The sequence below is a fragment of the Lithobates pipiens genome, unplaced genomic scaffold, assembly GCF_037356315.1.
Source record: "Lithobates pipiens isolate NorthernLeopardFrog02 unplaced genomic scaffold, aLitPip1_a1.2 Scaffold_60, whole genome shotgun sequence".
NCBI classification, from domain to species: domain Eukaryota; kingdom Metazoa; phylum Chordata; class Amphibia; order Anura; family Ranidae; genus Lithobates; species Lithobates pipiens.
The window spans coordinates 2,962,468-2,987,562 of NW_027507882.1; the positions used below are offsets into that span (position 1 = coordinate 2,962,468).

The window sequence follows — 25,095 nt, forward strand, 5'->3', positions numbered from 1 at the left end:
GACGTGAAAATGAAAGCAACCTTGTTTTGAAGACTGCAAGCTCGGGGAGGTGGAGTATAAGGGGCCTTTATGAAGAAAAGACCTGTCCAGCAACCAATCCCACGCTCTAGAAGTCCTATGATGGCTAGTTATGTTGGATCGTTGGTCAGCCCAATAAGAAGTTAGGAGCTCACTGGACTTATAGCAGATCAGCATGTATTTGTGTGTGGTATATAGCATTTTTAAGTAGCTAAAAGATGGGAAAAAGTACTGGTGAGATCAGAGGCCTCACAAGCATCTAATCTTCACTCAATGGAAGATGAGCCTGTTGAAGAATCTTCAGGATCTGACAACCTTCTGCCAGTGGCATTACCACCGTAGGGGATTGGCGATGTGACGTGTGAGCATTAAAGCAACCCTTTTCCTCAGACTGGAAGCTTGTGGGGATAAAAGGAGCCTTCATGAAGAAAACACATGTCCAACCACCAATCCATGCTCTTGAAGTGGTATGATGGCTGAAAATGTTCTAGTTGTGTTGGATCGTCAGTTCCCCATGGTGATAAAACCACTGAACCAGACCAGAGTGTGGTGGCAAGACCAACTGACCCCTATTGTGTTCTATGGTCACATATTGGCTGACAGAAGACACCACAGAGCTGATGGGGACCCACCATCTAGAGGTTCTCAGATACTAAAGATTATTCAATAGGCTTATCTGTGAGTGAAGACTAGAAGCATGTGTGGCCTTTGATCTCCCCAGTACACCTTTCCCCATGTTTTTTCTTTAAAAATGCTACAAAATACTTGATCTACTAGAAATCCAGCAAGCTCCTAACTTCCTATTAGGTTGACAACACCATGCCTCTGCCATAGTGGAATCCCAAGTAGTGTGGTCAGCCCTGCGTGCTGAATCTCAAAAGCTTTCCTCAACCCTGGCCCTCTTTCCCTACGTGCATATATTGAATTCTATCCCAACAAAACAAAGCTGTTGTCACTCCCAAGATATAGGTACACCCCCAAAACTATGTCTCCCAAGAGCCCATTTCCGACACAATGTGGGCAACACACTGTGTCCAAAAAGGGCTCTTGGGACATGTAGTTCTGGGGGTATGCCTATATCAACAGGACCATATTAGCCCTTTGTGTCATTTCCACCTATTTCTATTCTTCTATAGGTCCAGGGAAGTTCTCCTCTACTAAAGTTGTTTATCACTTGATTTTTTTTTTTCATCCTTTTTTCCCCCAAGAGCCTTGTTGGAAAATGAGAAGAAGAAGAGAGAAATTGCAGAAAAAGAGAAGGAAAAGATTGAGCGCGAAAAGGAGGAACTGATGGAGAGGCTACGACAGATCGAGGACCAGACCAGAAAAGCCCAAGAAGGTATCTGCTCTGACTAATTGGTCTATTACCACTGTAGAACCAACACAAAAGGCATGGCGTGCCGCTCCAGCTTCCTGTCAGTCCAAGTCCGCAAACAGCCACTGAAATGTGCAGGCTAGGAAGGAGCTTGTCTCAACTCAGTATTTGCAAACAAGGGAAACGCATAGGTAACAGTAGTGTAAGCAGCCTCAGACCAGACTCTATCCAGGCCATGACCCCGACATGTTTCGTCATGACTACTGTTGCCTATGGGTCTTGTTGGATGTATGGTACCTGCAATGATGCATTTCCCTTCTTATCTTCTTACACTGTATTGTTCCTTGTGAAAATATGCTAAATGTTGCCCTGGCTATGTAGACCATAATTGAGGCTTCTGTCCATCCAGTCTTGAGATTTGCACAGCCCTATCTGGCCAGGGAGGAGAACTGACTTCTGCTCTGCTGCATTTGAGCAACACTTGCAGGTCTTGCCTTGTCTTTACCTAAAATCTGTGATTTATCAGCAAAAAGAGAAGTAGACTGATGAGCCTGATCACTCCGCTCTGTCCACCTATCAGCATGTTCCTTAATAGCACATGAGCACTGTAAAACACCTGATTGGCTCCAAGTCCTGCTTTTTCCTTTACCATTCCACTGTACAGAAACAAAGGCTCATACCAGGTCAAATGCAGGTATGGAGGAGTATTCGACTCCACCAGGGTGCCACTCAGTACAAAGGAAGGCCATAGCCCTGAGAAGAAGCATAATTGTGAGACGGGGACAGAGAACTGGCACCCTTTAACCACCTCCCGCCCGCTGTATTGTCAATTGATCGGTGTGCGGTGGCACACTCATTCTGGGATGACGTCCTATAACGTTGTCCCACTCTCTCCACACTTGCACGTCGATTGATGGTGTACCCTGTCCTTAGGACACGCCGCGTCACCGATCTCAGTAAATAGCCGATGAGGAGGCTCTTTACCCATATGATCATCTGTGTCCAATCACTGCCAATCCCATGTAAACAAGGAAGTGCCAGTTATTGGCATTCCTTTCCTCACACTGACAGCGGCATTTCCTCACAGGAGAGACCTGTACAGGTAATCGGGGCACCAAAAGAGAGCTTGAAAATTATTTTAAAAAAAAAGTGATTGCGTACAGCATTGCATGACTGCACAATTTTGTCATTCAGAGTGCCAAAGCTGAAAATTGGCCTGGGCAGGAAGGGAGTAAAAGTGCCCAGTAGGCAAGTAGTTGATGGGAAATGTCTGAGTAAAGGGCCTTCATTGCAGGATCTTCACAGATTACTTTAATGAAAAACTCCAGATTGAAAATTATTTGTTTCCTGTTGCACAGAGTTGGAGGAGCAGACCCGGAAAGCCCTGGAATTGGAGGATGAAAGGAGAAAAGCACAGGAGGAGGCCGAAAGACTTGCAAGAGAACGGCAGGCCGCTGAGGAGGCCAAGGAGGCCCTTCTGAAACAGTCACAAGACCAGCAGAAGAATCAGGAGCAGCTTGTAAGTTGTATCTCCACTTGACCTTGAGGACTTGGTTATACTTGCGTGCTGTGGCAAGCCATGGTCAAACCCACAGGTTACCATGGGGCGCTAACAATGCCGCTTTATGCATTTTTCATAGATCTTGATTATGGTCACCTGCCGATTAGGCACAATCCAAGACAGCTAAAAGGGGTTGTAAAGGCAGAAGATGCATTAAGATAAAAAGTCTTTTGTGTGTAGCAGCCACCTAGCACCCCCTAATATTTACCCGTGCCCCATCTTTATCCAGCGATGTCCCGGCTGTCCAAAACTCTCCCTCCCATAGCTGTCAATCAGTCAGTCAGCCAATCAGGAGAGAGAGAGGGGTCGGGCCGCAGCTCCATGTCTGGATGGACATAAGAAGCTGTGGTTTGATTCATGCCATACATGGAACAAAATTCGATCTATCTATGGCAGTTCCTATCCATGCCGCTTTATGCATTCACCTATCTCCAAAGATCTTCATTACGGTCACCTGCCGACTTGGCACAATCCACAGATAGCTTAAAGGGGTTGTAAACCCTTGTGCATAGGATGCATTAAGGTGAAAAAACACCTGGCAGTTTTACTTACCTGGGCCCCTTCATCTCCTCGGTGGGGACACACTGTCCCTCTCTCTCCATGGGGTCCCGGCTCTTGATTGGCTCCCGCTTCTGTCAATCAAAACCAATGACCGGGGGAGAGGGGGGCGAAACAGAGTCCGCAAGCTGAAAACAATAGTGGGGGGTTTACATACACTTTAACTCTCCAATAAGACATGGAAGTTGAATCCAACACAATTGTACTTCCTTAGCTGGCCATACATGGATCGATATTTCGATCCATGTATGGCGGTTCCCATCACATATCTCCATAGACCTCAAATATGGTCACCTGCCAGATCCACACAAGGACTGCTTAACTTGCCAATAAGACATAGAATTTGAATCCAACGCAATTGTACTTCCTTAGCTGGCCGCACATGGATCAAAAGGTGGCTGGTTCAGGAGGAACCAGTCCACATTTTGATCCTCGTATGGCGATTCCCATTCATAAGTCAATTTGTCGATCGAAGGGGCTTGTTGGAGAATCTCTGCTTGATCAGTGCAAAGAGTCGGTGGACTGCAGCGCTTATCAGTGTTTTGTCCCAGCGTCAGAATAAAGACACCGCAGGAAACATTCCCCCATCCACACATTCGATGTGGATTGGCTCAGTTTTCTTTCGTTCAGTAATGCATGGCCAGCTTTAGAGTACATTACCAGTCTATTGAAGTGTAAAAAGACCATGTTCCTTCCAGTCTAGTACCTACTATGAGGACTAGAAACGGGGGGGGGGGGGCTAACTAGAAATGTACCACCTAGCACGAAACGGAGGGAACCTACCAATGCCAAAAAAAAAGTTGCTATGGCACTAATCTACAACTAGATGTCGGCATGGATGAGAACAATAACAGGAATGCAATACATAGCATGGGTGGAACACAACTCTATCACACTGAGTGCAATGCATGTAACAAGCACTAGGTTGCGCTGCTTTGCTTAGAATCCTTTTGAGAATCTTTATTAATTGGGGCTGCCTTAATGCAACACACACCCCAAAGGTTTGCGAAAGCATGACGAGGGCCTGAATTCCAACTCCAGCCGGTGACTAAGCCCTATTGGGGAGGAGCATGTCAAAAAGTAGGGGGGTCCTAGCATTGAACGATCTGCTACAGCTTGACTTTGTAAGCTTGCAATAAAGCTTGTTGGATATCAAGAAAATAGGGAAATTGCAGCCTGGTTGTATCTGGATACTATGGGGAAGAACCAATACCAGTAGGTATGCACCAATGGCCGGTGGATGAACAGTAGGACCACCTGTAATAGTATTCACTAAGCTTACTCCAGCCTAGTGATGCTGGGCATCATTCAACTCAATTGAGCAGCACTATTTAGTGGTGGAGAGCGCCTACCAGAGCAGCACCATCTAGTGGTGGAGAGCGACTACTTGGAGCCACAGCACCATCTAGTGGGTGGAGAGCGCCTACTGGATCCGCAGCACCATCTAGTGGGTGGAGAGCGCCCACTGGAGCCGCAGCACCATCTAGTGGGTGGAGAGCGCCTACTAGAGCTGCAGCACCATCTAGTGGGTGGAGAGCGCCTACTAGAGCCGCAGCACCATCTAGTGGGTGGAGAGCGCCTACTAGAGCCGCAGCACCATCTAGTGGGTGGAGAGCGCCCACTAGAGCCGCAGCACCATCTAGTGGGTGGAGAGCGCCTACTAGAGCCGCAGCACCATCTAGTGGGTGGAGAGCACCTACTAGAGCCGCAGCACCATCTAGTGGGTGGAGAGCGCCTACTAGAGCCGCAGCACCATCTAGTGGGTGGAGAGCGCCTACTAGAGCCGCAGCACCATCTAGTGGGTGGAGAGCGCCTACTAGAGCCGCAGCACCATCTAGTGGGTGGAGAGCGCCTACTAGAGCCGCAGCACCATCTAGTGGGTGGAGAGCGCCTACTAGAGCCGCAGCACCATCTAGTGGGAGGAGAGCGCCTACTAGAGCCGCAGCACCATCTAGTGGGAGGAGAGCGCCTACTAGAGCCGCAGCACCATCTAGTGGGTGGAAAGAGCTAACTGCAGGGACTGCAACATAGATACAGTGGGTATTGCAAACCAAAGCTGTTTTATTTTTTATTTTTTTTAATCATGGCAAGAGTGCTTAGCAAGTTCCTGTTTAAGGGGATGATAACTTTTCTTATGAATATGTAAACTGTTGGCGACCATACAACCAAAAGATCAGCTCTGGTGGGAGGAGTTATGTATTAATGAAATCTGTATATTCAACTAATCAACAACTAATTGTTGAATTTCCTTTCCAGTCTGCAGAGCTGGCTGAGCTGACAAACACCATTAATCAGCTAGAACTGTCCAGGCAGAAGAAAGAAAGTGAAGCTGAGCAATGGCAACAGAAGGTAAGGATCTACCTAAATCTGACCTCCAGCCTTCAATCGTACAAGCTCCTCTCCTGTACTTTGATTTCACTGCACACTGTGTGAGCTTCTCGCAGTGTGCATTAGAAGCTGCAGCAAGACAGATTGAGCCCGCCTCATTCCTGGCTGGAGGGCATCTAGCCCTTTACCCCCCCCCCCCCCCCCCCCAAGCTTGAATGGCCCTGGTCCCACCCCTTTCATTCATTGGATTTTGCTCCCCTGCAGGCCCAGAATGTGCAGCTTGACTTGGAGAAGACCAAAGAAGAGCTGAAGCTGGTGATGAACACTCCCCACGTCCAGGAGCCAGTACACGCAGAGAATGAACATGACGATGATCAGGATGAGAACGGAGCGGAGGCCAGTGCAGACCTGAAAGCGGAGGCCATGATCAAAGATAGGAGCGAGGAGGATCGCACCACGGAGGCCGAGAAGAATGAAAGAGTCCAGAAACACCTGAAGGTAATCCTCCTTGACCTCTAGGATAGTTTACCTATATTCATGTCTAAGCCCCGGTGTCCCTTTTTAAAAGGGTCTGTATAACCTAACCTGACGGCTATCACAGTGGTCACATACCACTGAGAATTCATAAGGATTGAGAGCTGTTCTTGACAGTTTGGTTGCTGAGCTTGGGAGCATGCAGTGACGAAGCTCTGCCACCCATGGACTTAGATGTGCAGCGCGTGGGCATCAAAAGCCCACCAAACTGCATTATGTGGTTAAGGTCTGTACTTATATTAACTTTGCACCTATTTATCCTTCAAATGCGCATGTAAATCCGTTCTGTTCAAAATTGAATGTTTTGATCTATGTTTTCTGTAGATCAAGCGTGTGTGTATATAATATTATATATATATATATATATATTATATATTGTGTGTGTGTGTGTGTGTGTGTGTGTGTATGTATATATGTATATATATATATATATATATATATATATATATATATATATATATATATATATATAAATTTTAGGGCTGCGAAATTAAAGATTAATTTCTTTGATCGATCAAAATTTTGATTGAGCGATCCGTGGATTGACCTCCACGGTCTCGCCCATAGGAAAGGCTGCGGCTCCGGAGCGGCAGCCATCTTGGGCCACCCGGCGGCGGGCCTAGTAGCGGCACGCTGACGTCATCATCATCCCGCCTGCTTGTGCCGAGAGAGAGATGTATATCAAATAAGTATTGAATATGTCACCATTTTTCTTTGTAAATATTTTACTAAAGGTTCTATTGACATGAAAACTTTTTCCCCACATGTCGGTAACAACCCATGCAATCCATACATACAAATACATTCAGAAATGAAGTCCTGTGTAATCAAATGGAATAACACAGGGAAAAATTATTGAACACGTGAAAAAAGGGAAGTGTAAAAAGGTATGGAAAGACAAGACACCAGCTGAAATCTATCAGTAATTAGAAAGCAATCTTGCCCCTCGTCAGTGCAAATTAACCACTTTCAGACCGGACCAATTTGCTGGTCAAAGACCAGACCACTTTTTGCGATTCGGCACTGCGTCGCTTTAACTGACAATTGCGCGGTCGTGCGACGTGGCTCCCAAACAAAATTTACGTCCTTTTTTTCCCACAAATAGAGCTTTCTTTTGGTGGTATTTGATCACCCCTGCGGTTTTTATTTTTTGCGCTATAAACAAAAATAGAGCGACAATTTTGAAAAAACCGCATTATTTTTTACTTTTGTTATAATAAATATCCCCCAAAAATATATAAAAAAACATTTTTTTTTCCTCAGTTTAGGCCGATACGTATTCTTCTACATATTTTTGGTAAAAATCGCAATAAGCGATTATTGATTAGTTTGCGCAAAAGTTATAGTGTTTACAAAATAGGGATAGTTTTATAGCATTTTTATTAATAATTTTTTATTATTTTTTTTTTTTACTAGTAATGGCGGCGATCTGCGATTTTTATTGTGACTGCGACATTGTGGGGGACCCATCGGACATTTTTGACACATTTTTGGGACCATTGTCATTTATACAGTAATCACTGCTATATAAATGCAGTGATTCCTGTGTAAATGACACTGGCAGTGAAAGGGTTAACCAGTGGGTGGCAGTGTAGGGGTTAAGTGTTCCTAGGGGTGTGTTACTAACTGTGGGGGGGTTGGGCTTTGATTTAGTGTACACTGATCTCTGCTCCAATCACATGGAGCAGAGATCAGCGTCACTAGTTGCTAGGCAGAATGGAAAAATGTTGTTTACACAGCATTTCCTCCATTCGGCCGCTCCGTGAGACGATCGCGGGGATGCCCGCGGACTCGATCGAGTCCGCGGGTCCCACGACCGGACTCACGGTGGTCCCAACCAGCGCGGACACCGATGGCAGGGCGGCATCGAATATTGGACGTACCTGTACGCCAATATGCCTGCCCGTGCCATTCTGTCGACGTACATCGTCGTGCGCTGGTCGGGAAGTGGTTAATATCGGCTGGTTCAGTCTCAACTGATGGTCTATAAAAAGTTTTTTTTATTGCCAAGGTGTCACACAAGAAACATCTCATGATATGTAAAAGCAGAGAGCTCTCTCAAGACCCTCACAACCTTATTGTTGCAAAACCTACTGTTAGCATTGGGTACAGAAGGATTTCTAAACTTCTGAATGTTCCAGTGAGCACTATTGGGGGCCATAATCCGGAAGTGGAAAGAACATAATTTCACCATAAACCAGCCATGGCCAGGTGCTCCTCACAAGATTTCTGACAGAAGTGAGAAGAATTATCAGAAGAGTTGTCCAAGAGCCAAGGACCACTTGGCTTCAGAAAGACCTTGGCTTCAGAAAGACCTGGAATTAGCAGGTGCAAACGTTTCAAAGAAAACAATAAGGAATGCACTCACCCGCCATGGCCTGTAAGCACGCTCACCATGCAAGACTCCATTACTGAAGAAAAAGCATGTTGAAGCTCATTTAACGTTTGCTGCACAACATTTAGAAAAGCCTGTGAAATACTGGGAGAAAATAGTCTGGTCAGATGAGACCAAAATGTAACTCTTTGGATGCCATAATACAAACCATGTTTGGAGGTCAAATGGCACATCATCCCCAAAACACCCCCATACAGTGAGGTTTGGAGGTGGGAACATCATGGTGTGGGGCTGTTTTTCAGCATACGGTAATGGTAAACTTCATGTCATTGAAGGACGGATGAATGGAAAAATATACCAAGACATTCTTGATAAAAATCTGCTGCCATCTACCAGGATGATGAAGATGAATCGAGGGTGGACATCTCAGCAAGACAATGATCCCCAACACAAAGCCAAAGAAACGCTCCATTGGTTTCAAAGAAAGAGAAAATTATAGCTGCTAGAATGGCCCAGCCAATCACCTGACTTGAATCCAATAGAAGATCTATGGAAAGGACTAAAGATCAGAGTTCATAGAAGAGGCCCAAGGAACCTTGAAACGGTCATTACCAACAAAGGATTTTGTACCAAGTATTAAATGCATTTCAATTTTCACATTTTACGTTAAATTTTATAACACAGATCTTAATTTCTGAACTTATTTGTTTTGGTGTCTTTGTATGTATGAGTTGTTAATGGCATGTCAAATTTTCATGTCAGTATCACCTTTTTTATTTTTTAATATATTTTTTCCCCCCCTTAAGAATTACCACATTCATGCTATTTATCCATTCTCTACCGGACAGAGGCGACACCGACAACCATCTTAAGGCAATCCGTTTCCTTGCCTGAAATGGGCATCTCAGAACCGCCGTCTGGCTGCTTCCCGGGTTTCCAACTCCAACTAATCCCAGAAGACAATACTTCGCCTCCATCCTGGTGGAGGTTCCAAACACCTGATCAATGGTTCCTGTCACCTCCATCCAGTAGCGGATCAACTTCGGGCATCTCCAAAACATGTGAATCATGTCTCCCTCCATGTCCCCGCACCGGGGGCAGCTTGCTGTCGGCCAAATTGAAAAAGTTTACGAGGAGTATAATAAGTTCTATATAATAAGAGCAGATGTGACATCCTCTGAGAGGGAGAGAGTGATACCAACGGAGCCAGTTCAAGAATTCGATTCCATTGTATTTCGGAGATATCTCCCACATCTTTTTCTCACTTCCTCTTGTACATAGGGATCTCTATCCCTCCCATTCTCCCCTTGTTTATATGTGGGTATATTTTCGAAATTAAACCTTTTCCTGTTTCTGCATTAATTATTTTTTGAAGAACTGGGATTGCGCTCCATTCTAAGGTCCTCCCTCTAAACTGCTCCTCCAGTGCGTGCCTGACCTGCAAATACTTATAGAAGGATTTATTTGGTAGAGCAAAATAGTCTCTCAGTTCCTGAAACGTTTTCAGGGCACCATCTTGGTATAGCTGAGCGATTACATTTTATTCCACATCTCTCCCATTCTCTTACTGTCCCCATCTTCTGCAGTTCTCCCAATTTGCTATTCTTCCATAAGGGGGTATACTCTTTAAATCCTCTGTATTTTAATATGGCCTTCGCTGTGTCCCACACTCTCGTCATTAAACTCAAAGTAGGGAGTCCTAATGGAAAGGATCCTGCCTCCAGAGCTTCCACTATTGAGTCATGTGGTGTTAATTACACCCCCCCCATATACTGGAGTTGTGACGTGAGGAAGTAGCTAAAGGGGTGTGGGAGTGCTACTCCTCCTTCCTGTTTTTGTAACTGCAAAGTACTCAATCGAATTCTTGCCGACCCACCCTTCCAAATCAGTTCCCTAAACACCATATCTTTTGAAACCATATTTTATATAACCAAATTGGGAAGTTATGCAATACATAGAGAAGCTGCGGCATCCATATAATTTTGATTAAATTACAGCGACCTGCCACAGATAATGGCAGGCGTTTCCACACTTTTGTCTTCCTCCTAAATGTATTCAGTAACGGGATTATATTATCTGCTGTGTACTGTTGTGGGTCTCTGGATACATTTATTCCTAGGTATTTAAATTTACTTACTACTTGGATCTGGGTCACCTCCTCAGGCAAGGGGCTTCCTAGAGGATCTACTGGCAGAAGGCTAGATTTTTCCCAATTTATCTTAAGTACGGAAATTTGGCCAAATTTGTTAATAATGTCCATAGCTTTCTGAAGGGAATCCTGTGTATCGCCAAGGAATAACAGTAGGTCATCCGCGTATAATGCTACTTTTTCTTCCAAGTCTCCCCTTCTAAGACCCTTCACTTGAGCAGAAGACCGCAGGGCAATGGCCAGAGGTTCAGTTACAATGGCAAAGAGGAGGGGTGACAAGGGACACCCTTTTCTTGTCCCCCTCCCCAGTCTAAATTTATCGGACTTTTCATTATTCACCTTTACTCTGGCTTCTGGTGCCCTATAAAGCATTTTTACCCATTTCATGAAACCCGGTCCAAATTGGGCCGTCTCCATAACTCTCCAGAGATACTGCCACTTAAGACTATCAAAGGCCTTGGCGGCATCTAAAGACAAAATAGCCCTCTCTCCACTCTCATCCGTAGGGACCTAAAGATTCAAGTATACCCTCCTTATATTTGTGCTAGTAGTTCTTCTGGGTATAATACCTGATTGATCAGGGTGGATGAGTTTCAGTATAACCTTGTTCACCCTAGCCACCAAGACCTTTTGCCAGTATTTTTATGTCAGTGTTTAAAAAAGCGATAGGCCTATATGAGGCAGGATCAAGTGGGTCTTTACCCTCCTTGTGTATGGTGATTATGGTGGATTCCATCATTAATGAGGGGAGCTTTCCCCTCATTAATGACCAATTCAATACCCTCAACAACTCGGGAAGCAATACCTTCCCATACTGCCGATATATCTCAGTCGGGAGTCCGTCTGGGCCTGGGGATTTCTGTTGCGCCATCTCAATAGTGACCCTTTGTATTTCCTCTATCGTTATAGGTCTATCTAACTCAGTTCTATCTGTCTCATCAAGACAGGGGAAATTCAGATCCCTGAGAAAGCTGTCCATTTCATTTGGGGGGGGGGGGGGGGAGGAGTTCACCCTGACTAATTGTGCCAGTATACGTCCCGCACTTTCCCCCTCTCCAAAGGCAAATTGTTTATGGAAGAGATGCTTATTCTCTGTTTTTCTAAGGGTCATTCATCAATAATTTTGTTGTTCCTCTATCCATTTCCTAAGTCTATCCAGTGTTGGGTCATTGATATACTGCTCCTCTGCTGTAGTTACCCTCTCTCCTATTAGTCTCTCCCAGTCCTTAGTCTGTTTTTAAATTTTTGAGATTTGTTGGATCATTATGCCTCTTAGGAAAGCCTTCAGAGTGTCCCATACTATTCCTTCTGAGGCAGTACCTCTATTCAAATCGAGAAACTCCCCCATTGATGCCAATATCTCGTTCGGATCCTCCATCATTTCGATCCAAAATGGGTTTATCCTCCACTCCCCAGGATGGTTACGCTTGCCCAGCTCTAGTGATATTGTCACTGGGGAATGGTCCGACAGACCCCTTGGTCTGTAGTTCACATTCTTTATGATAGACATCATTTCGTTATTTCCCAGCACTAGGTCGATCGCGGAGAGTGTCGAATGTGTCCTGGAGAAGCACGAGTATTGTCGGGCCTCCGGGTTCCGTATTCTCCAGATGTCCCACAATCTTGCCTCCCCTAAAAAAAAAATCGGGGAGCCGGCTATCCGTGACACCACCCATTTGTGTCCCCGGGGGGATCCTAGCTAGTCTCCGGTCCATTATCATATTGAAGTCCCCCGTTACTATCACCGGCACGCTCGGCTTATCCACAACAAACTCGGCAAGCTCACAAAGGACCGAAACGTTAAAGGGTGGAGGGAGGTACACATTTGCTAATACACAGACTCTGTTCTCAATCGTACAGAATAAATAAATAAATCTCCCATATTCATCCACCTTAGCCTGCATACAAGAGAAAGCCACCCCTGAACTAACAAATATACTCACCCCCTAGAATAGGAGGTGTGTACTGAATGGAACTGCCTACTGTAGTCCATCCATCTCAATTGGGGAATAGAGATTTTAGTAAGATGTGTCTCCTGCAAACAAAGGATAGCCACCTCGTATGTCTTTGCAATCAGGAGAACTGCTGCTTTTTTCTCTGTATCTCCCATTACCCGGACATTCCATTAGCACAAAATAAATTTTTTAATCTGGGTGCGCATAACCATCAAAGTTTAATTTTTTAGTGAATCTAACCAGTGCCTTTTCAAATTTATATGGTTTTCTCGTATCTTTTTTTTTTTTTGTGACTCTATAGTATCTCTTCTCATACCTGTGATTTAAATCTAACAAACTTTTGTGCCAGACCCACCACTCATTCCATCCCATACATCCGTACCTCCTCTCATGCCTATAATTGTGTTCACAGTCTTTTGTACCAAGCAACCCACTTGTTCCATCTCATACACCCATGCACACCATTCACCTGCCCACTGGGCCTATTTTGGGGCTTCCTAATGTGACCTTTTGCATTCATCTATCAATTAAGTGTTATCAACTTTAAACTTGTGTTCTCGCACTCTTCCCTCCCTTTCCAGGGTGGAGAGGGGAGAAAAGCGATCCATCACAGTTCGAGGATTACTCTTCACAGTCCAGTTTCCAAAATCTACGACGGGAGATAGTGGGGGGAGGAGTAAAATGGAGTGCGTTATCTCTACACGGCTCTTTTCTCAGCATGCAATTTGTTAGATTTACTGAGAATAGGGTGGAAATGATATACAATAAGTCAGCTAAATCCAGGGTAATAGAGGGAGACAATGCTCACATGTTGGATTTACTAGGTTTGGTATATATAACCTGTGGCGTATATGTGGCAAGATTAGCAATAGGGAAATACAGCTGAGGGGTTACCTCAAAAATTCTCTCAAGCTTAAGCGTTGGATATGAAACACCAGTAAAACAATGTGCTACCTGTACACTAAGATAACAGACTGGATCAGGTTTTGGTGCTATATATTTTTAGCTCATCATCTTTAAAGTGGAAGTAAACCCATGGATTTAAACAGTTAAAAAAAAAAAAAAAGGCATGCCTGGAATGCTAACTGCACATTGGCTGTGCTCTCAGCCAAACTATCAAACCATCCAATGGCTGGTGTCATAACGAATCACATGTGCAGCACAATAGCAGTTGAAGATTAAACAGAGGCAAAGATGGCAGCTTCCTTGGCTGAAAACGATAGTATATATAGTATAGTATATATATATATAAAAATGAAGTCTATAGCTGCCTGTAATTTTGTTCTGTGTAATTGGGGCAAAATCAAATGGCCTCAGGGTATATTCTCTGCAGATCAGATGTTATTCATTGAACAAAAACATGTGTGGATAGGAGGAAAAAATACCTCTAGGGTCATTGGAAATAAATATGCTCCTCAGCTCTATCTAATGGCCAAAATGTAGTATTTTGTCCCCGTTCATTTTTCCAATGAATAACGTTCAAAATGCACAGAATATAACCTGAGAACAATTCATTTTATCCCATTCGCACATTATAAATCTACTTACAGATTCGCTGGATGAGCCATGTGGATTTTTTACAATATCACCACAGTTTATATCAACTTTCATTCTGAATGTCTACAGTTGATGGTTTGTTGTTGACTCTACTGCTTTTTTTGATGAGATTTAAAAAAAAAAATTTCTTTAATAAAAACACATTGGCAGAAACTATGGCGAAGTACAAAGTGAGGCTGCACCTTCAGGAATGCTAATGATGTCACTAGCGTTCCAGTGACTAAGAATGGCGATATACTGACATCATCTCGGTGGCAGACGGAATGAAATATGTTAAAAATGAGTTTACTTCCACTTTAAAGCGGGAGTCCACCGGGACTCCGCGTTTTTTTTTTTTTTTTTTTAAAAGCCAGCAGCTACAAATACTGCAGCTGCTGACTTTTAAATAGTGACACTTACCTGTCCAGCGCGCCCGCGATGTCGGCACCCGAAGCCGATCGCTCGCTCGGCTGCCGGGTCCCGCCGCCATCTTGGGTATGGGAATCAGGAAATGGAGCCTTTCGGCTTCATTTCCCGGTTCCCTACTGCGCATGCGCGAGCCGCGCAGCGCAATCCGGACGGTCCCCGCTGCCTCTGGGAGCTGTGTGTTTCCCAGCAGGCAGCGGGGCACTTGCTGAAGGGGGCGGGCGCTTGCGGAACGGGGGCGTAACGTACGCCCCGTTCCGCAGAGAGCTAGCCCGGAAGTGGGTGCAGTTACCTGGATTATCCAGGTAACTGCACCCCCCTCCCCCCTGAAAGGTGCCGATTGTGGCGCCGGAGGGGGGGGGGATTCCGATGAGCGGAGGTCCATTTTAGGGTGGACCTCCGCTTTAAAGCTACCAACTGCGTCTGCTTGTCTTCCACTTTGGCTCAGATCCAATTTGCATGGCTGATAAGCAGGAGATAGTGGTAATGAAAGAAAGAAACAGGCTTTTGCCTCTCATCCAGTGCTGCAGGGGTTAATCCTCCAAGCCTCTGCTCTCTGCATACATTTAAACTGCAGTTAGATCTGTCCCATCATCCAGCTCCTTATTGCACACTGTTTCTTGGGGATATCACACTCAATAATAAAGGTTTGCTCCCTTAGTGTGTCAGCAGCTCAGCGCTGTTAGCATATCAATGATACACACAGTCCAGGCTGACAGTGTGCAAGAGAAAAAAAAGTCAGAGAAAGCAGAGAGTGGGGGAGAAAAAAAAATAGGTTTTTCACCTGCATCCAGCGCACACGGAATGATCCACAGAGACACGATTCACTGCTCCTGGCTCTTTGTCTGGCATACACGCTGTGGCTGCTGGAACTAGTCTCCTCGTAGTACTCTGACCTGAAAGGGAGGAAGGGATCTCTCGTCAGCATAGCTTGTCAAGGCTAGTGGGATTGTGTTGGGGAGAGGAGCATTTAGGAGATTTTAAGAGATTTTTAGCACAGCCTGATGCCTCTCACACATCCCCTGCTGGCTTCCATATCCCTATCAGCCTCTCAGGTATGTGGGGCAGAGGGAGGGAGAGTCGTCCTCACATCCACCTCTGGTCACGCCCCATCCTACTCCACACACATGAACTTTAATGGCATCCCAGTCTTAGTCCGTCCAGTAGCACCTTTAGAAATATAGTTACCTAGAAATATGGTGACGTGTTCAATACTTATTTTACCTGGTGTGTGTTTGTGTGTGATATTGCTCTCTATTTATCTATATTGATTATATAATATAGCACCATCTGGGTAAAAATTAAAAAAAATTTTTGGTTTCTGCCTAGCTCTTGAGCTCAGAACTAGCCGTCGCGAGAGACGAGACCAAGAAGACAGTCAACGACATACTGCACTCCGAAAACGTGCTTGCCGGCAGGGACAAGTACAAGACCCTCCGCCAGATCCGCCAAGGCAATACCAAGCAACGCATAGACGAATTTGAAGCCCTGTAACGCACGTATACCTTGTACATATAATAAAAACAAAATGTTGCCTCCTTCCTTTCCATTGGCTCAACTGGAACTTCTGTACCACTATGAGTCAGAGTCCGAAGCCGCACAATAAGGTCTGTAGCCTGGCCAATGTCCCATCCAAGTCATGTTTTCTGGTCTGAGGACATTAAACCGGCAGCTACAGAAAAAACGCTTTATGTTTCTCCAGCAGTTTTGAAGATTAAAATGCCTTACACCCCACCCCAGTTTTCGATCATTATAACAATAGAGATTTAAATGCCTTATATGTTTATATTGCCAGAATTTTAGGAAAGGATTTTTGTCTATTGCTTGCACTGGATTAATGGAACTGCATCGTCTCTGGTGAGATTACCTGACGTTTCCCATACATTACATTGTTTTTTCTTCCATCCTTTGTATATGGAATACTTGGAACGGGTTTTGTTACATGTGTAGAAGATAGAGGAGTGATATTATATAATCAGTTATTTAAAAAAAAAAAAAAAAAATATGTTAACGTAAATAACTAGAAGCAGCAATTTAAAGGTTACCTATCTGATGACCAGTTGTGCCTTAGACGGCTTATTGTGTGCCTTACATTTCCATACAGCAGAGATAAAATGTTCCTTTGCTTTCTTAAGGGCCGTTCACACCAGAATGCAGTTGGTGTCAAGGCACTCATGTTTACTAGTTGTGCCATATTCCATTTTACCTCTGACAATTGGAAGGCAACCCAAAAATTAGGTCCTTGAGCTTGCTTGTAAAGGGTTGTAATGGTCTCCTTAAATCCCCCTTTTTTTTTCCCCCTTCCTTCCTTCCATGGGGCCCATTCATGTGATAACACAGTTCATGTCAAGGGACCCACCTTTGCTAGTTGAGATGCATTCCCTTTAACAAGCTGGAAATTGATGGTCAGTACGCTCCAAATAGATCCTTAGACTGGTTAGAAAAGAGTAGTAATGCTCTTTACATCTATTTTTTTTTTTTCATGGTTTATTTTTATTTATTTTTTCTTTGGGGCTGGTCAGCACACACAGAACAGTTCCTTAGATTTGCTTGAAAATGGTGGTTTCTTTCCTCGGGCTCATTCACACTGCAATGCAGTTGGCGTCGAGGCACATTCCGTTTCACCTTCTAATGATTGGATGCCAATGGAAAAATGAGGTCCTTGCACTTGTAACCTTTTTTTTTCTTGACACGTTCACAATTCACTTGATAACGCAGTTCACATCAAGGCACTTTGCTAGTTGAGGCCCATTCTCTTTTAACTCGAAAATTGGCATCACACACAGAATTGGTCCTTAGACTTTATTTTCTGTCCTTGAGGTTCATTCACACTGTAACACAGTTGGCGTCAAGGTACCCACCTTTGCTAGTTGAGGCACATTTTCTTTAACAGTCCGAAATTTGGCAGTCATCACACATAGAATAGGTCCTTGGATTTGCTTGAAAAGGGTGGAAATGATCTCCTTCCATCTTCTTCTTCCGTGTTTTTTTGGCCTTGGGGCTCATTCACACATTACATGTTACACACTTGGTGTTAGGGAACCAATCTTTGATAGTTGAGGCATATTCCGTTTCCCCTGCCAACAATTGGATGATGTTGTTTTTTTAAATTAGGTCCTTGCACTTGCTTGTAAGGGGTGGTAACGCTCTCCTTCCTTTATTTTATTTTATTGGGGCCCATTTCCACCGTAACGCTATTTGCATCAAAGCACGCACTTTTGCTAGTTTAGTCGCATTCCGTTTTAGGTCCCCAAAATTTCTGGTTAACACACCAAGAAACGGGTCCTCTGACTTGCTTGTAAAGGGTTGTAACTCTCTCCTTTTTTATTTTTGTTGCTTTCCTTGGAGCCCATTCACACTGAAACGCAGGTGGCATCAAAGAACGCAAAGATGGCACATTCAGTTTCACCTTTTTTGACAAATATTGGTCAACACAAAAAATGAGGTCCTTAAACTTTTAAAGAGTGGCCCTTCAGTTCTTTATTTTCTTTTAATTGTATTTAATGGGGCCCATTCACACCCTTGCGTGTGTGGTGCATATTCTGACATATTAAAGTGATGAAGAGACACCGTTAATCAAATATCATTCCTTATTCGGGTATTTCAGGAATTAGATCTATCCTTGCAGAGAGCCACCACTCTGCACCGGAAGGGTTAAATGTTTGTTTAGTCTAAAGGGGGAGGGATGTGGTGTGTAGTACTTGCCTTATCCCTGGCTCTGGCAGGCTCCAGCATTGCCCTCAAGCTCAAGACTGTAGGTGGTCCCTTGGCACCATCACTTGCAGCGCAGGTCTATTTACCCTGCATTGTTATTGAGGATGTGAGCTGGCAAAGCTCCTTAGAGGGACAACACTGGACTGATCACATGGCTTGAGGCAGCCTGCCAGAGCTAAAAGTAAGGTAAGTACTCCAAACTGCAAGGGTAGAGTTTGTCTGATTCCTGGAGTTCAGCTCTAAATACAGTAAAGGTGACGTTTCGGGGCCACACAGGGTGGCCACTATGTTGCCTTGAATAAGGGGCCTTGTTTGGCCCCAAACATATATATGTGGCATACATTGTGGTGTGAATGTGTCCTTAAGAGGACCATGTCACCTTGCCCATCCAAGGTCTCCCCAACCCACCACTACTCATCTCTGCAGCGATCCTTCTTCCATGGCTGCCACTGAAAAATATTCAGTGATTCTGCATATGGGGGAGCATTGACTGCCTCCCAAGGTGCAATGCTCAGGTGTAGAGTTCAGTCTCTAGGTTTGAGCACCTTAATGGGCAAAGTTTCGTGATCACTTTACAGGACAGGTTCATTTTAACAGAACAACTCCCTAGCCCCCTTAAGCTAGTCTAAGCTATACCACCGCCCACCCGCATGCCATCTTATTCTTTTCCAAAGGCGGTTGTCTACCGTGATGTTACAGCCTCGGTGCAGACATCTTTTCAGACTTGAATGGCTCAGTAACATATCGTTGGTCCCATTAAAATCTTTGGGAAGTTACTACATGGGAGCATCAGGCCATCAAAGGGCAGTAAGATGAGTGGGAAGATCTTAAAATAGAAAAGGGGGTCAAAGAAAGGAGCGGGGCTGGGGAGTTTTTAGGCTAAATTGAACCTGTCTTTTAGGTGGAACTCCAGGGAAGAAAAAAACAAAACTATTTGTTGGGTCCAATTTGGCTACCTTAAGTCTTGGTATACTATGTCTGGAGGGCCATTGGGGATGCTAGAAGCCTTATTTGTATTATACTGGATGCCATTTTTAGCTTTGATTTTCGGCTCAGCTACTGTGAGTTCCACTGCTCATACACTGGTGATTGGGGTGTCATTCTTTCCGGCTCATCCATTCTTGTGTTTCAGAGAATACAATGCATTCTGTGAATGGTTGACAGGAGGGCAAGGGGCAAATAAACACCGCCATCTCCTCCCATCTAATCAGAACACCTTGTATTCTGTGAGAAGAGTACAAAACAATTTTTGAATAGATGAATAATAAGATATAGATAGATATATAAATAGATAAGTAATGATAGGGGGTTGGGCCACCCCCTATCATTACTGAACTCTCACCGGCTTTGCCAGAAGATTAAAGCTCAAGTAAAGGTGGATCTAAAGTGCTGGTCTATCAGTCAGGGACCATTGTTTGAGCTTGATGAGCAAACCTCGGCAGCTGTACCACAGATTGAGCCCCACTTACCCAAAACGGGCAATGGTCTTTACTGAAAAGATCCAAGGGAAATCAACAGAGCGCCAGCTGATCATCTCAATAGGAAGATAAAAGGTAGCCTGCTGGTTTTGGGGGGGTCAATTATTGTTTAGCCACAGAAATGCTTTGCACATGCCCCCTCCAAAAACTGACCTCTACTGAGAAAATCGAAGGAAAATCGTCAGAGTGCCAGCCAGTCGTCTAGAGAGTCCATTATTTATTGATAAAATTAAGACAACAGGAAGATAAAAGGTGGCCATCATGTTTTGGAGCTGAACAGTGTTTGATCCATTTGACCACCTTTTATCTTTGTGTTGTCTCAATTTTTAACAACAATCAATAACAATAGAGCCCTTAAAGAGGAAGTAAACCCTGATGGGTTTACTTCCTCTTTTTTTCCCTGCAAAGGTAAAGCATAATGGACTACTATGCATCGCATAGTAGCTCATTATGTGTCACTTACCTGACACAGGAGCCAGCGAAGTCGCCGCTGTCCCCTGTAGTCCGCCGCATCCATGTTGCTTGTGGCGTCTCGCAGCTCCGACGAATCACAGCGGCGCAACCGCGATGACGTCACTCCCGCGCATGCGCACGGGAGTCGCGTCTCGCAGCTCCGCCGCTGCCATGCGGCGAAGCCGCGATGACGTCACTCCCGCCCATGCGCACGGGAGTCGACAAATTTGGCAAATCCATTCTTGGATTTGCCGCATTTAGTGCGCCTGCGCGCCGCTGTCTACGGCGCATGCGCCGTAGACAGCGGTGCCCATTTTCGGGCAAATATCTCCTAAACCATATAGGTTTAGGAGATATTGCTTGGACCTACAGGTAAGCCTTAATCTAGGCTTACCTATAGGTCCAAGTTGTTTGGAAGGGTTTACTTCCTCTTTAAGATGTGGATTTTCCCTGGATGCTGTCAGTTGAGGCCAAATATTTGGCCCCCCGGAAATACATTGGTTACCTGTTATCTTCTTGTGCTCCAATTTTATCAACAATAAATGCATTGGTTGAACTTGATGACTAAACCTTGGCAGCTCTACCATAGATTGTGCTCCCCCCCCCCCCTCCAAAAATTGGTTATGTCCTCTCCTGCAATGATCATCTTAAGAGTCCATCATAATTTTGTGAATGATAAAATTGAGATAAGAAGACGACAAATGGTAACCAATGCATTTCAGGGGCTAAACGTTGCTTGGTTCTCAAAATAGCTTTGGCCACCTTCTTAAGACAACTGGTTGGTGTTCTTTTTGTCAATGTCCCTTGCTGATACTTTTAAGGAGAAAGACTGGTGCTTTTTTGTCAATTCCTCTTGGATCTCAGTGGAGTTCAAACATTGCTTGGCCCCTGAAAAGCTTTGACTACCTATCTTCTGTACCAATTGTATCAACAAAAAACTGACAATGACAACTACTGGGAAAATAAACAAATATAATGCCAGCCAATTGTTTTAAGGGTCCATCATTTATTGTTGATAAAATTGAAACTGGAAGATAAAAGGTGTCCATCATATTTTGGAGTCCGAACAATATTTGATTCCCGAAAAAAATGTTTTATCTTCGTCCAGCTTGACATCCTGTTGAGCTTGGCTAAACCTTGGCAGCTCTACCACAGATTGGGCCCCCCTCCAAAAAACAGCAATGGCCTTCACTGAGAAGATCATCTTAAGTCCTTCATAGTTTGTGGTTGAGAATTAGTGGCCAAACATTGTTTGGACTCCAAAAAGCATTGGCTACCTTTTTTTTATTTTCTCTTGCCTCACTTTTGTTAACGCTAAATGATGGTCGCATCCTCAACAGCCCTCCAGATCTAGTATAATAAGAATTAGAGGTAAGTAAGCGGGACCCAGCAAACGTTAATCCTACTAGTTGTGTGAGCTTTTGCTGCTGATGGTCATTGGGGGGAACCAACCTAAATAAAATCTCCATTGCTGCTGGATAGCGTATTTCAGACCTTGGTGGTTAGTCCTATGCTGGCATTCCTTGTCCTCCCTCCACCAGTATTATATATATATTTTCCTTGACATTTGATGCTATAAGTATTTTTTTTTTCTAGCTATGCACAGTTTAGTAATTATTAGAGAGGAAAAAGGGCCTACTGCCTTCAGGAAGAAAAATTAAAAATGTATACTGTATTATAAAAAAAGTTATTTTGAAATAAAAGTAACGCTCGACGAGCTTATCAGTATTAGTCTTATTTCTATTTTTTTTTTTTTTTTGACTGGTATTTACTCATTTACGCCATCATTTATGGCTTTAATATTTTTCTTTTTCTCCCAAGTTTAAAAGTGTTAATATTTTATTTCTAAACTTTAGTCTATTTCTGTAAATTATATTGACGAGAATTATAACAGCTCATATGGGACATTTCTATTTTTTTTTTTTCTTTTTTTTAGCTCCTTTCTAACTAAACAAAAGTGCCGATTACCTGTTTAAAATATGTTTTTTGATGCTGTAGTTTTATTATTTTTTTTTTTTCTTCATTGCGATCTGACCGTATTCTATTCTTCCAGTGCCAATAAAGATCATTTGAATCTGATGTGCCTTTTGAAGCCATTTTTTTGCATACATACAATATCAATACATGAGTGTTCCGAATAATACATATTGATTTGATTTAATCAAAATCTGTGTTTGAATATCTGCATTGGAGGACCCCCGTTGTCTCCATAAAGAGTACCTGTCCATGCTATCACATAGTGGGCTTATTAGCCCCCTTGTGTGTGATGGCAATCTAAAAAAAATAAATAAAAATTATACAAAATGAATCAAAATAATGAAATAGCCATTTAAATAGCTGCATTGGAGGACAGGGGAGACATTGTAGCTCTAAAAGACCCCCATTGTCTCCATCAAGAGAGGCAAATCAAGTTCTTCCTCCCCAAACTCGCTCATCCGTGTCTTTATGGACCTTGCTTTGTGCACGGGTACGCAGTCATGTTGGAACAGAAAGGGGCCATCCCCAAACTCTTCCCACAAAGTTCGGAGCATGAAATTGTCCAAAATGTCTTGGTATGCTGACACCTTAAGAGTTTCCTTCACTGGAGCTAAGGGGCCAAGCCCAACCCCTGAAAAAAAAACCCACACCATAATCCCTCCACCACCAAATGATTTGGACCAGTGCAGCTCAAAGAAGCAGCTCCCACAGGCTTTTAAGCTCCCTTCTTTTTTTCTTTTCTGCCTGGAAACTCCCCTCCATGTTAGCCAATGTGTCCATGCACACTATGGCTTTTTCAGGCATATGGTCTTACAGGCAGAACCCCCACCCCCACTAAACTCCTGTTTTTGAGAGGAGCTAGTGCCCCAAAGAGCTCAAAAAAGCTCAAAGAATCTTGAAAAACATTTTGTTGCAGCTGTTAGTATTTGCTTAATCGCTGTATAAAACAAAAAAAATCTAGGGGGGGTTGTGAGAAGAAAAAAAAACACTTCTGTTTAAAAAAGCTCAAAGGAGCTTGAAGAGGAACTTGACTGGCCTACAGAGTCCTGACCTCAACATAATAGAACACCAAAGTCGGGAGTGTGAAATTGTCCAAAAGATCTTGGTATGCTGATGCCTTAGGAGTTCCCTTTACTGGAACTAAGGGACCAAGCCCAACCCCTGAAAGACAACCACACACCATAATCCTCCCTCCACCAAATTATTTGGACCAGTGCACAAAGCAAGGTCCATAAATGGATGAGCAAGTTTGGGATGGAGCAACTTGACTGCGCAGAGTCCTGACCTCAACCCGATAGAACATCTTTGGGATGAATTTGAGTGGAGACTGTGAGCCAGGCCTTCTTGTCCAACATAAGTGCCTGCCTCACAAATGCGCTTCTGGAAGAATGGTCCAACATTCCCATAGACACTCCTAAACCTTGTGGACAGCCTTCCCAGAAGAGTTGAAGCTGTTCTAGCGGCAAAGGGTGGGCCAACTCAATATTGAATGCTTCGGACTAAGACTGGGATGCCATTAAAGTTCATTAACGTGTAATGGCAGGCGTCCGAATACTTTTGGTAATATAGTGTATGTTCTGTACATCTCTCAAACATTTTAAATTTTCCTGTATTTTATCACTTTGGAATGTTATGTTCGTTTTTGTTGATCTGTGAAATGACTGCATTGAACTGGTAATATAAGCCCCATTTTACTGAACCGTAGAACTCGCTCTGTTCCTCCATGCATAGTTCTATAATTGGTAAGGTTGAATAAAGACACCATTGCATACATGGATTTCTTTCCTAGCAATGCCTTCACCCCAAAGAGCCTGTTGATAAAATTGAAACAGGAAGGTAAAAGATTGCCATAATTTTGGAGACTGAACAATATTTGATTCCCAAAACACTATGGGGTTTATGTGTCAAAAAGACCCTTGTGCAGGTGTGACAAATGAGGATGAAATTTGCCATATTACTACCTCTAGTATGTGTGGTTTCCCTTTATTAGCACCATCCAATGGCCACAAAACATTTTTTCCTTTATTGAAGTATTTCTGTGGGGGGAGATGTAATGGCTGCTAGGTGGTGCTGACGAAATAATAATTGTAAGTATTGGAGAAAATACGCTACTTTTTGTCAAATGTCTGACGTAGCTGCACAGAGAACATTTTATACATAGACTCCTATGTGTAGTTTTACAGATCTGGTGCTTCTGTCACAGGGAGTAATAAAAGCTATATTTCACTACAGGAAGGAGATGAAATAAAATTAAAAAAATCATGCTGAAGGATAAGAAGACTTGGCTCACAAACGACATTCAGATTCTTCCCGAAGGCCTTCAGTGGGGTTGAGGTCAGGGTTCTGTGCCGAATTCTCCATACCAAACTGGTCAAACTGTTCCTGTAGTGACTAATTTGCACTCGTGCTTCATTTTTGAAGGTAACCGGACTTTTAGATGGTTTTGAAACCTATTTTTATGGAAGAAGTTGGGTTTCAAGTGGTGGTGCACTTAACCACTTCCCGACCGCCGCACGACGAATGGCACGGGCAGGCATATGGGCGTACCTGTACGTCCCTGCCTTCCCGCGGGTGGGGGGCCCGATCGGGCCCCCCCCCCGGTGCCTGCGGCGGACGGTAATCGTTCGGGAGCGATCCGGGATGAGGGGGCGGCCATTCATTCATGGCCACCCCCTCGCGATCGCTCCCGATGAATGAAATGGCAGCAGTAGAACACGCCAGGCACACTTTTCACCCCCCCCCATTCACCCCCCAATCA

General features: G+C 44.0%; 1 protein-coding gene across 1 annotated transcript in view; it reads left to right on the forward strand.

The window, feature by feature from the left end:
* Positions 1-22,439, forward strand: part of LOC143958280 (moesin-like) — a 35,092-nt gene extending 12,653 nt beyond the window's left edge. Inside the window, exons 5-9 of the mRNA XM_077467803.1 lie at positions 1,227-1,357; positions 2,692-2,852; positions 5,709-5,801; positions 6,045-6,278; positions 16,045-22,439. Coding sequence (XP_077323929.1) covers positions 1,227-1,357; positions 2,692-2,852; positions 5,709-5,801; positions 6,045-6,278; positions 16,045-16,209 — 784 coding nt within the window. The 3' untranslated portion in view covers positions 16,210-22,439. The remainder of the gene's footprint in view (positions 1-1,226; positions 1,358-2,691; positions 2,853-5,708; positions 5,802-6,044; positions 6,279-16,044) is intronic.
* Positions 22,440-25,095: the final 2,656 nt, after the last annotated feature.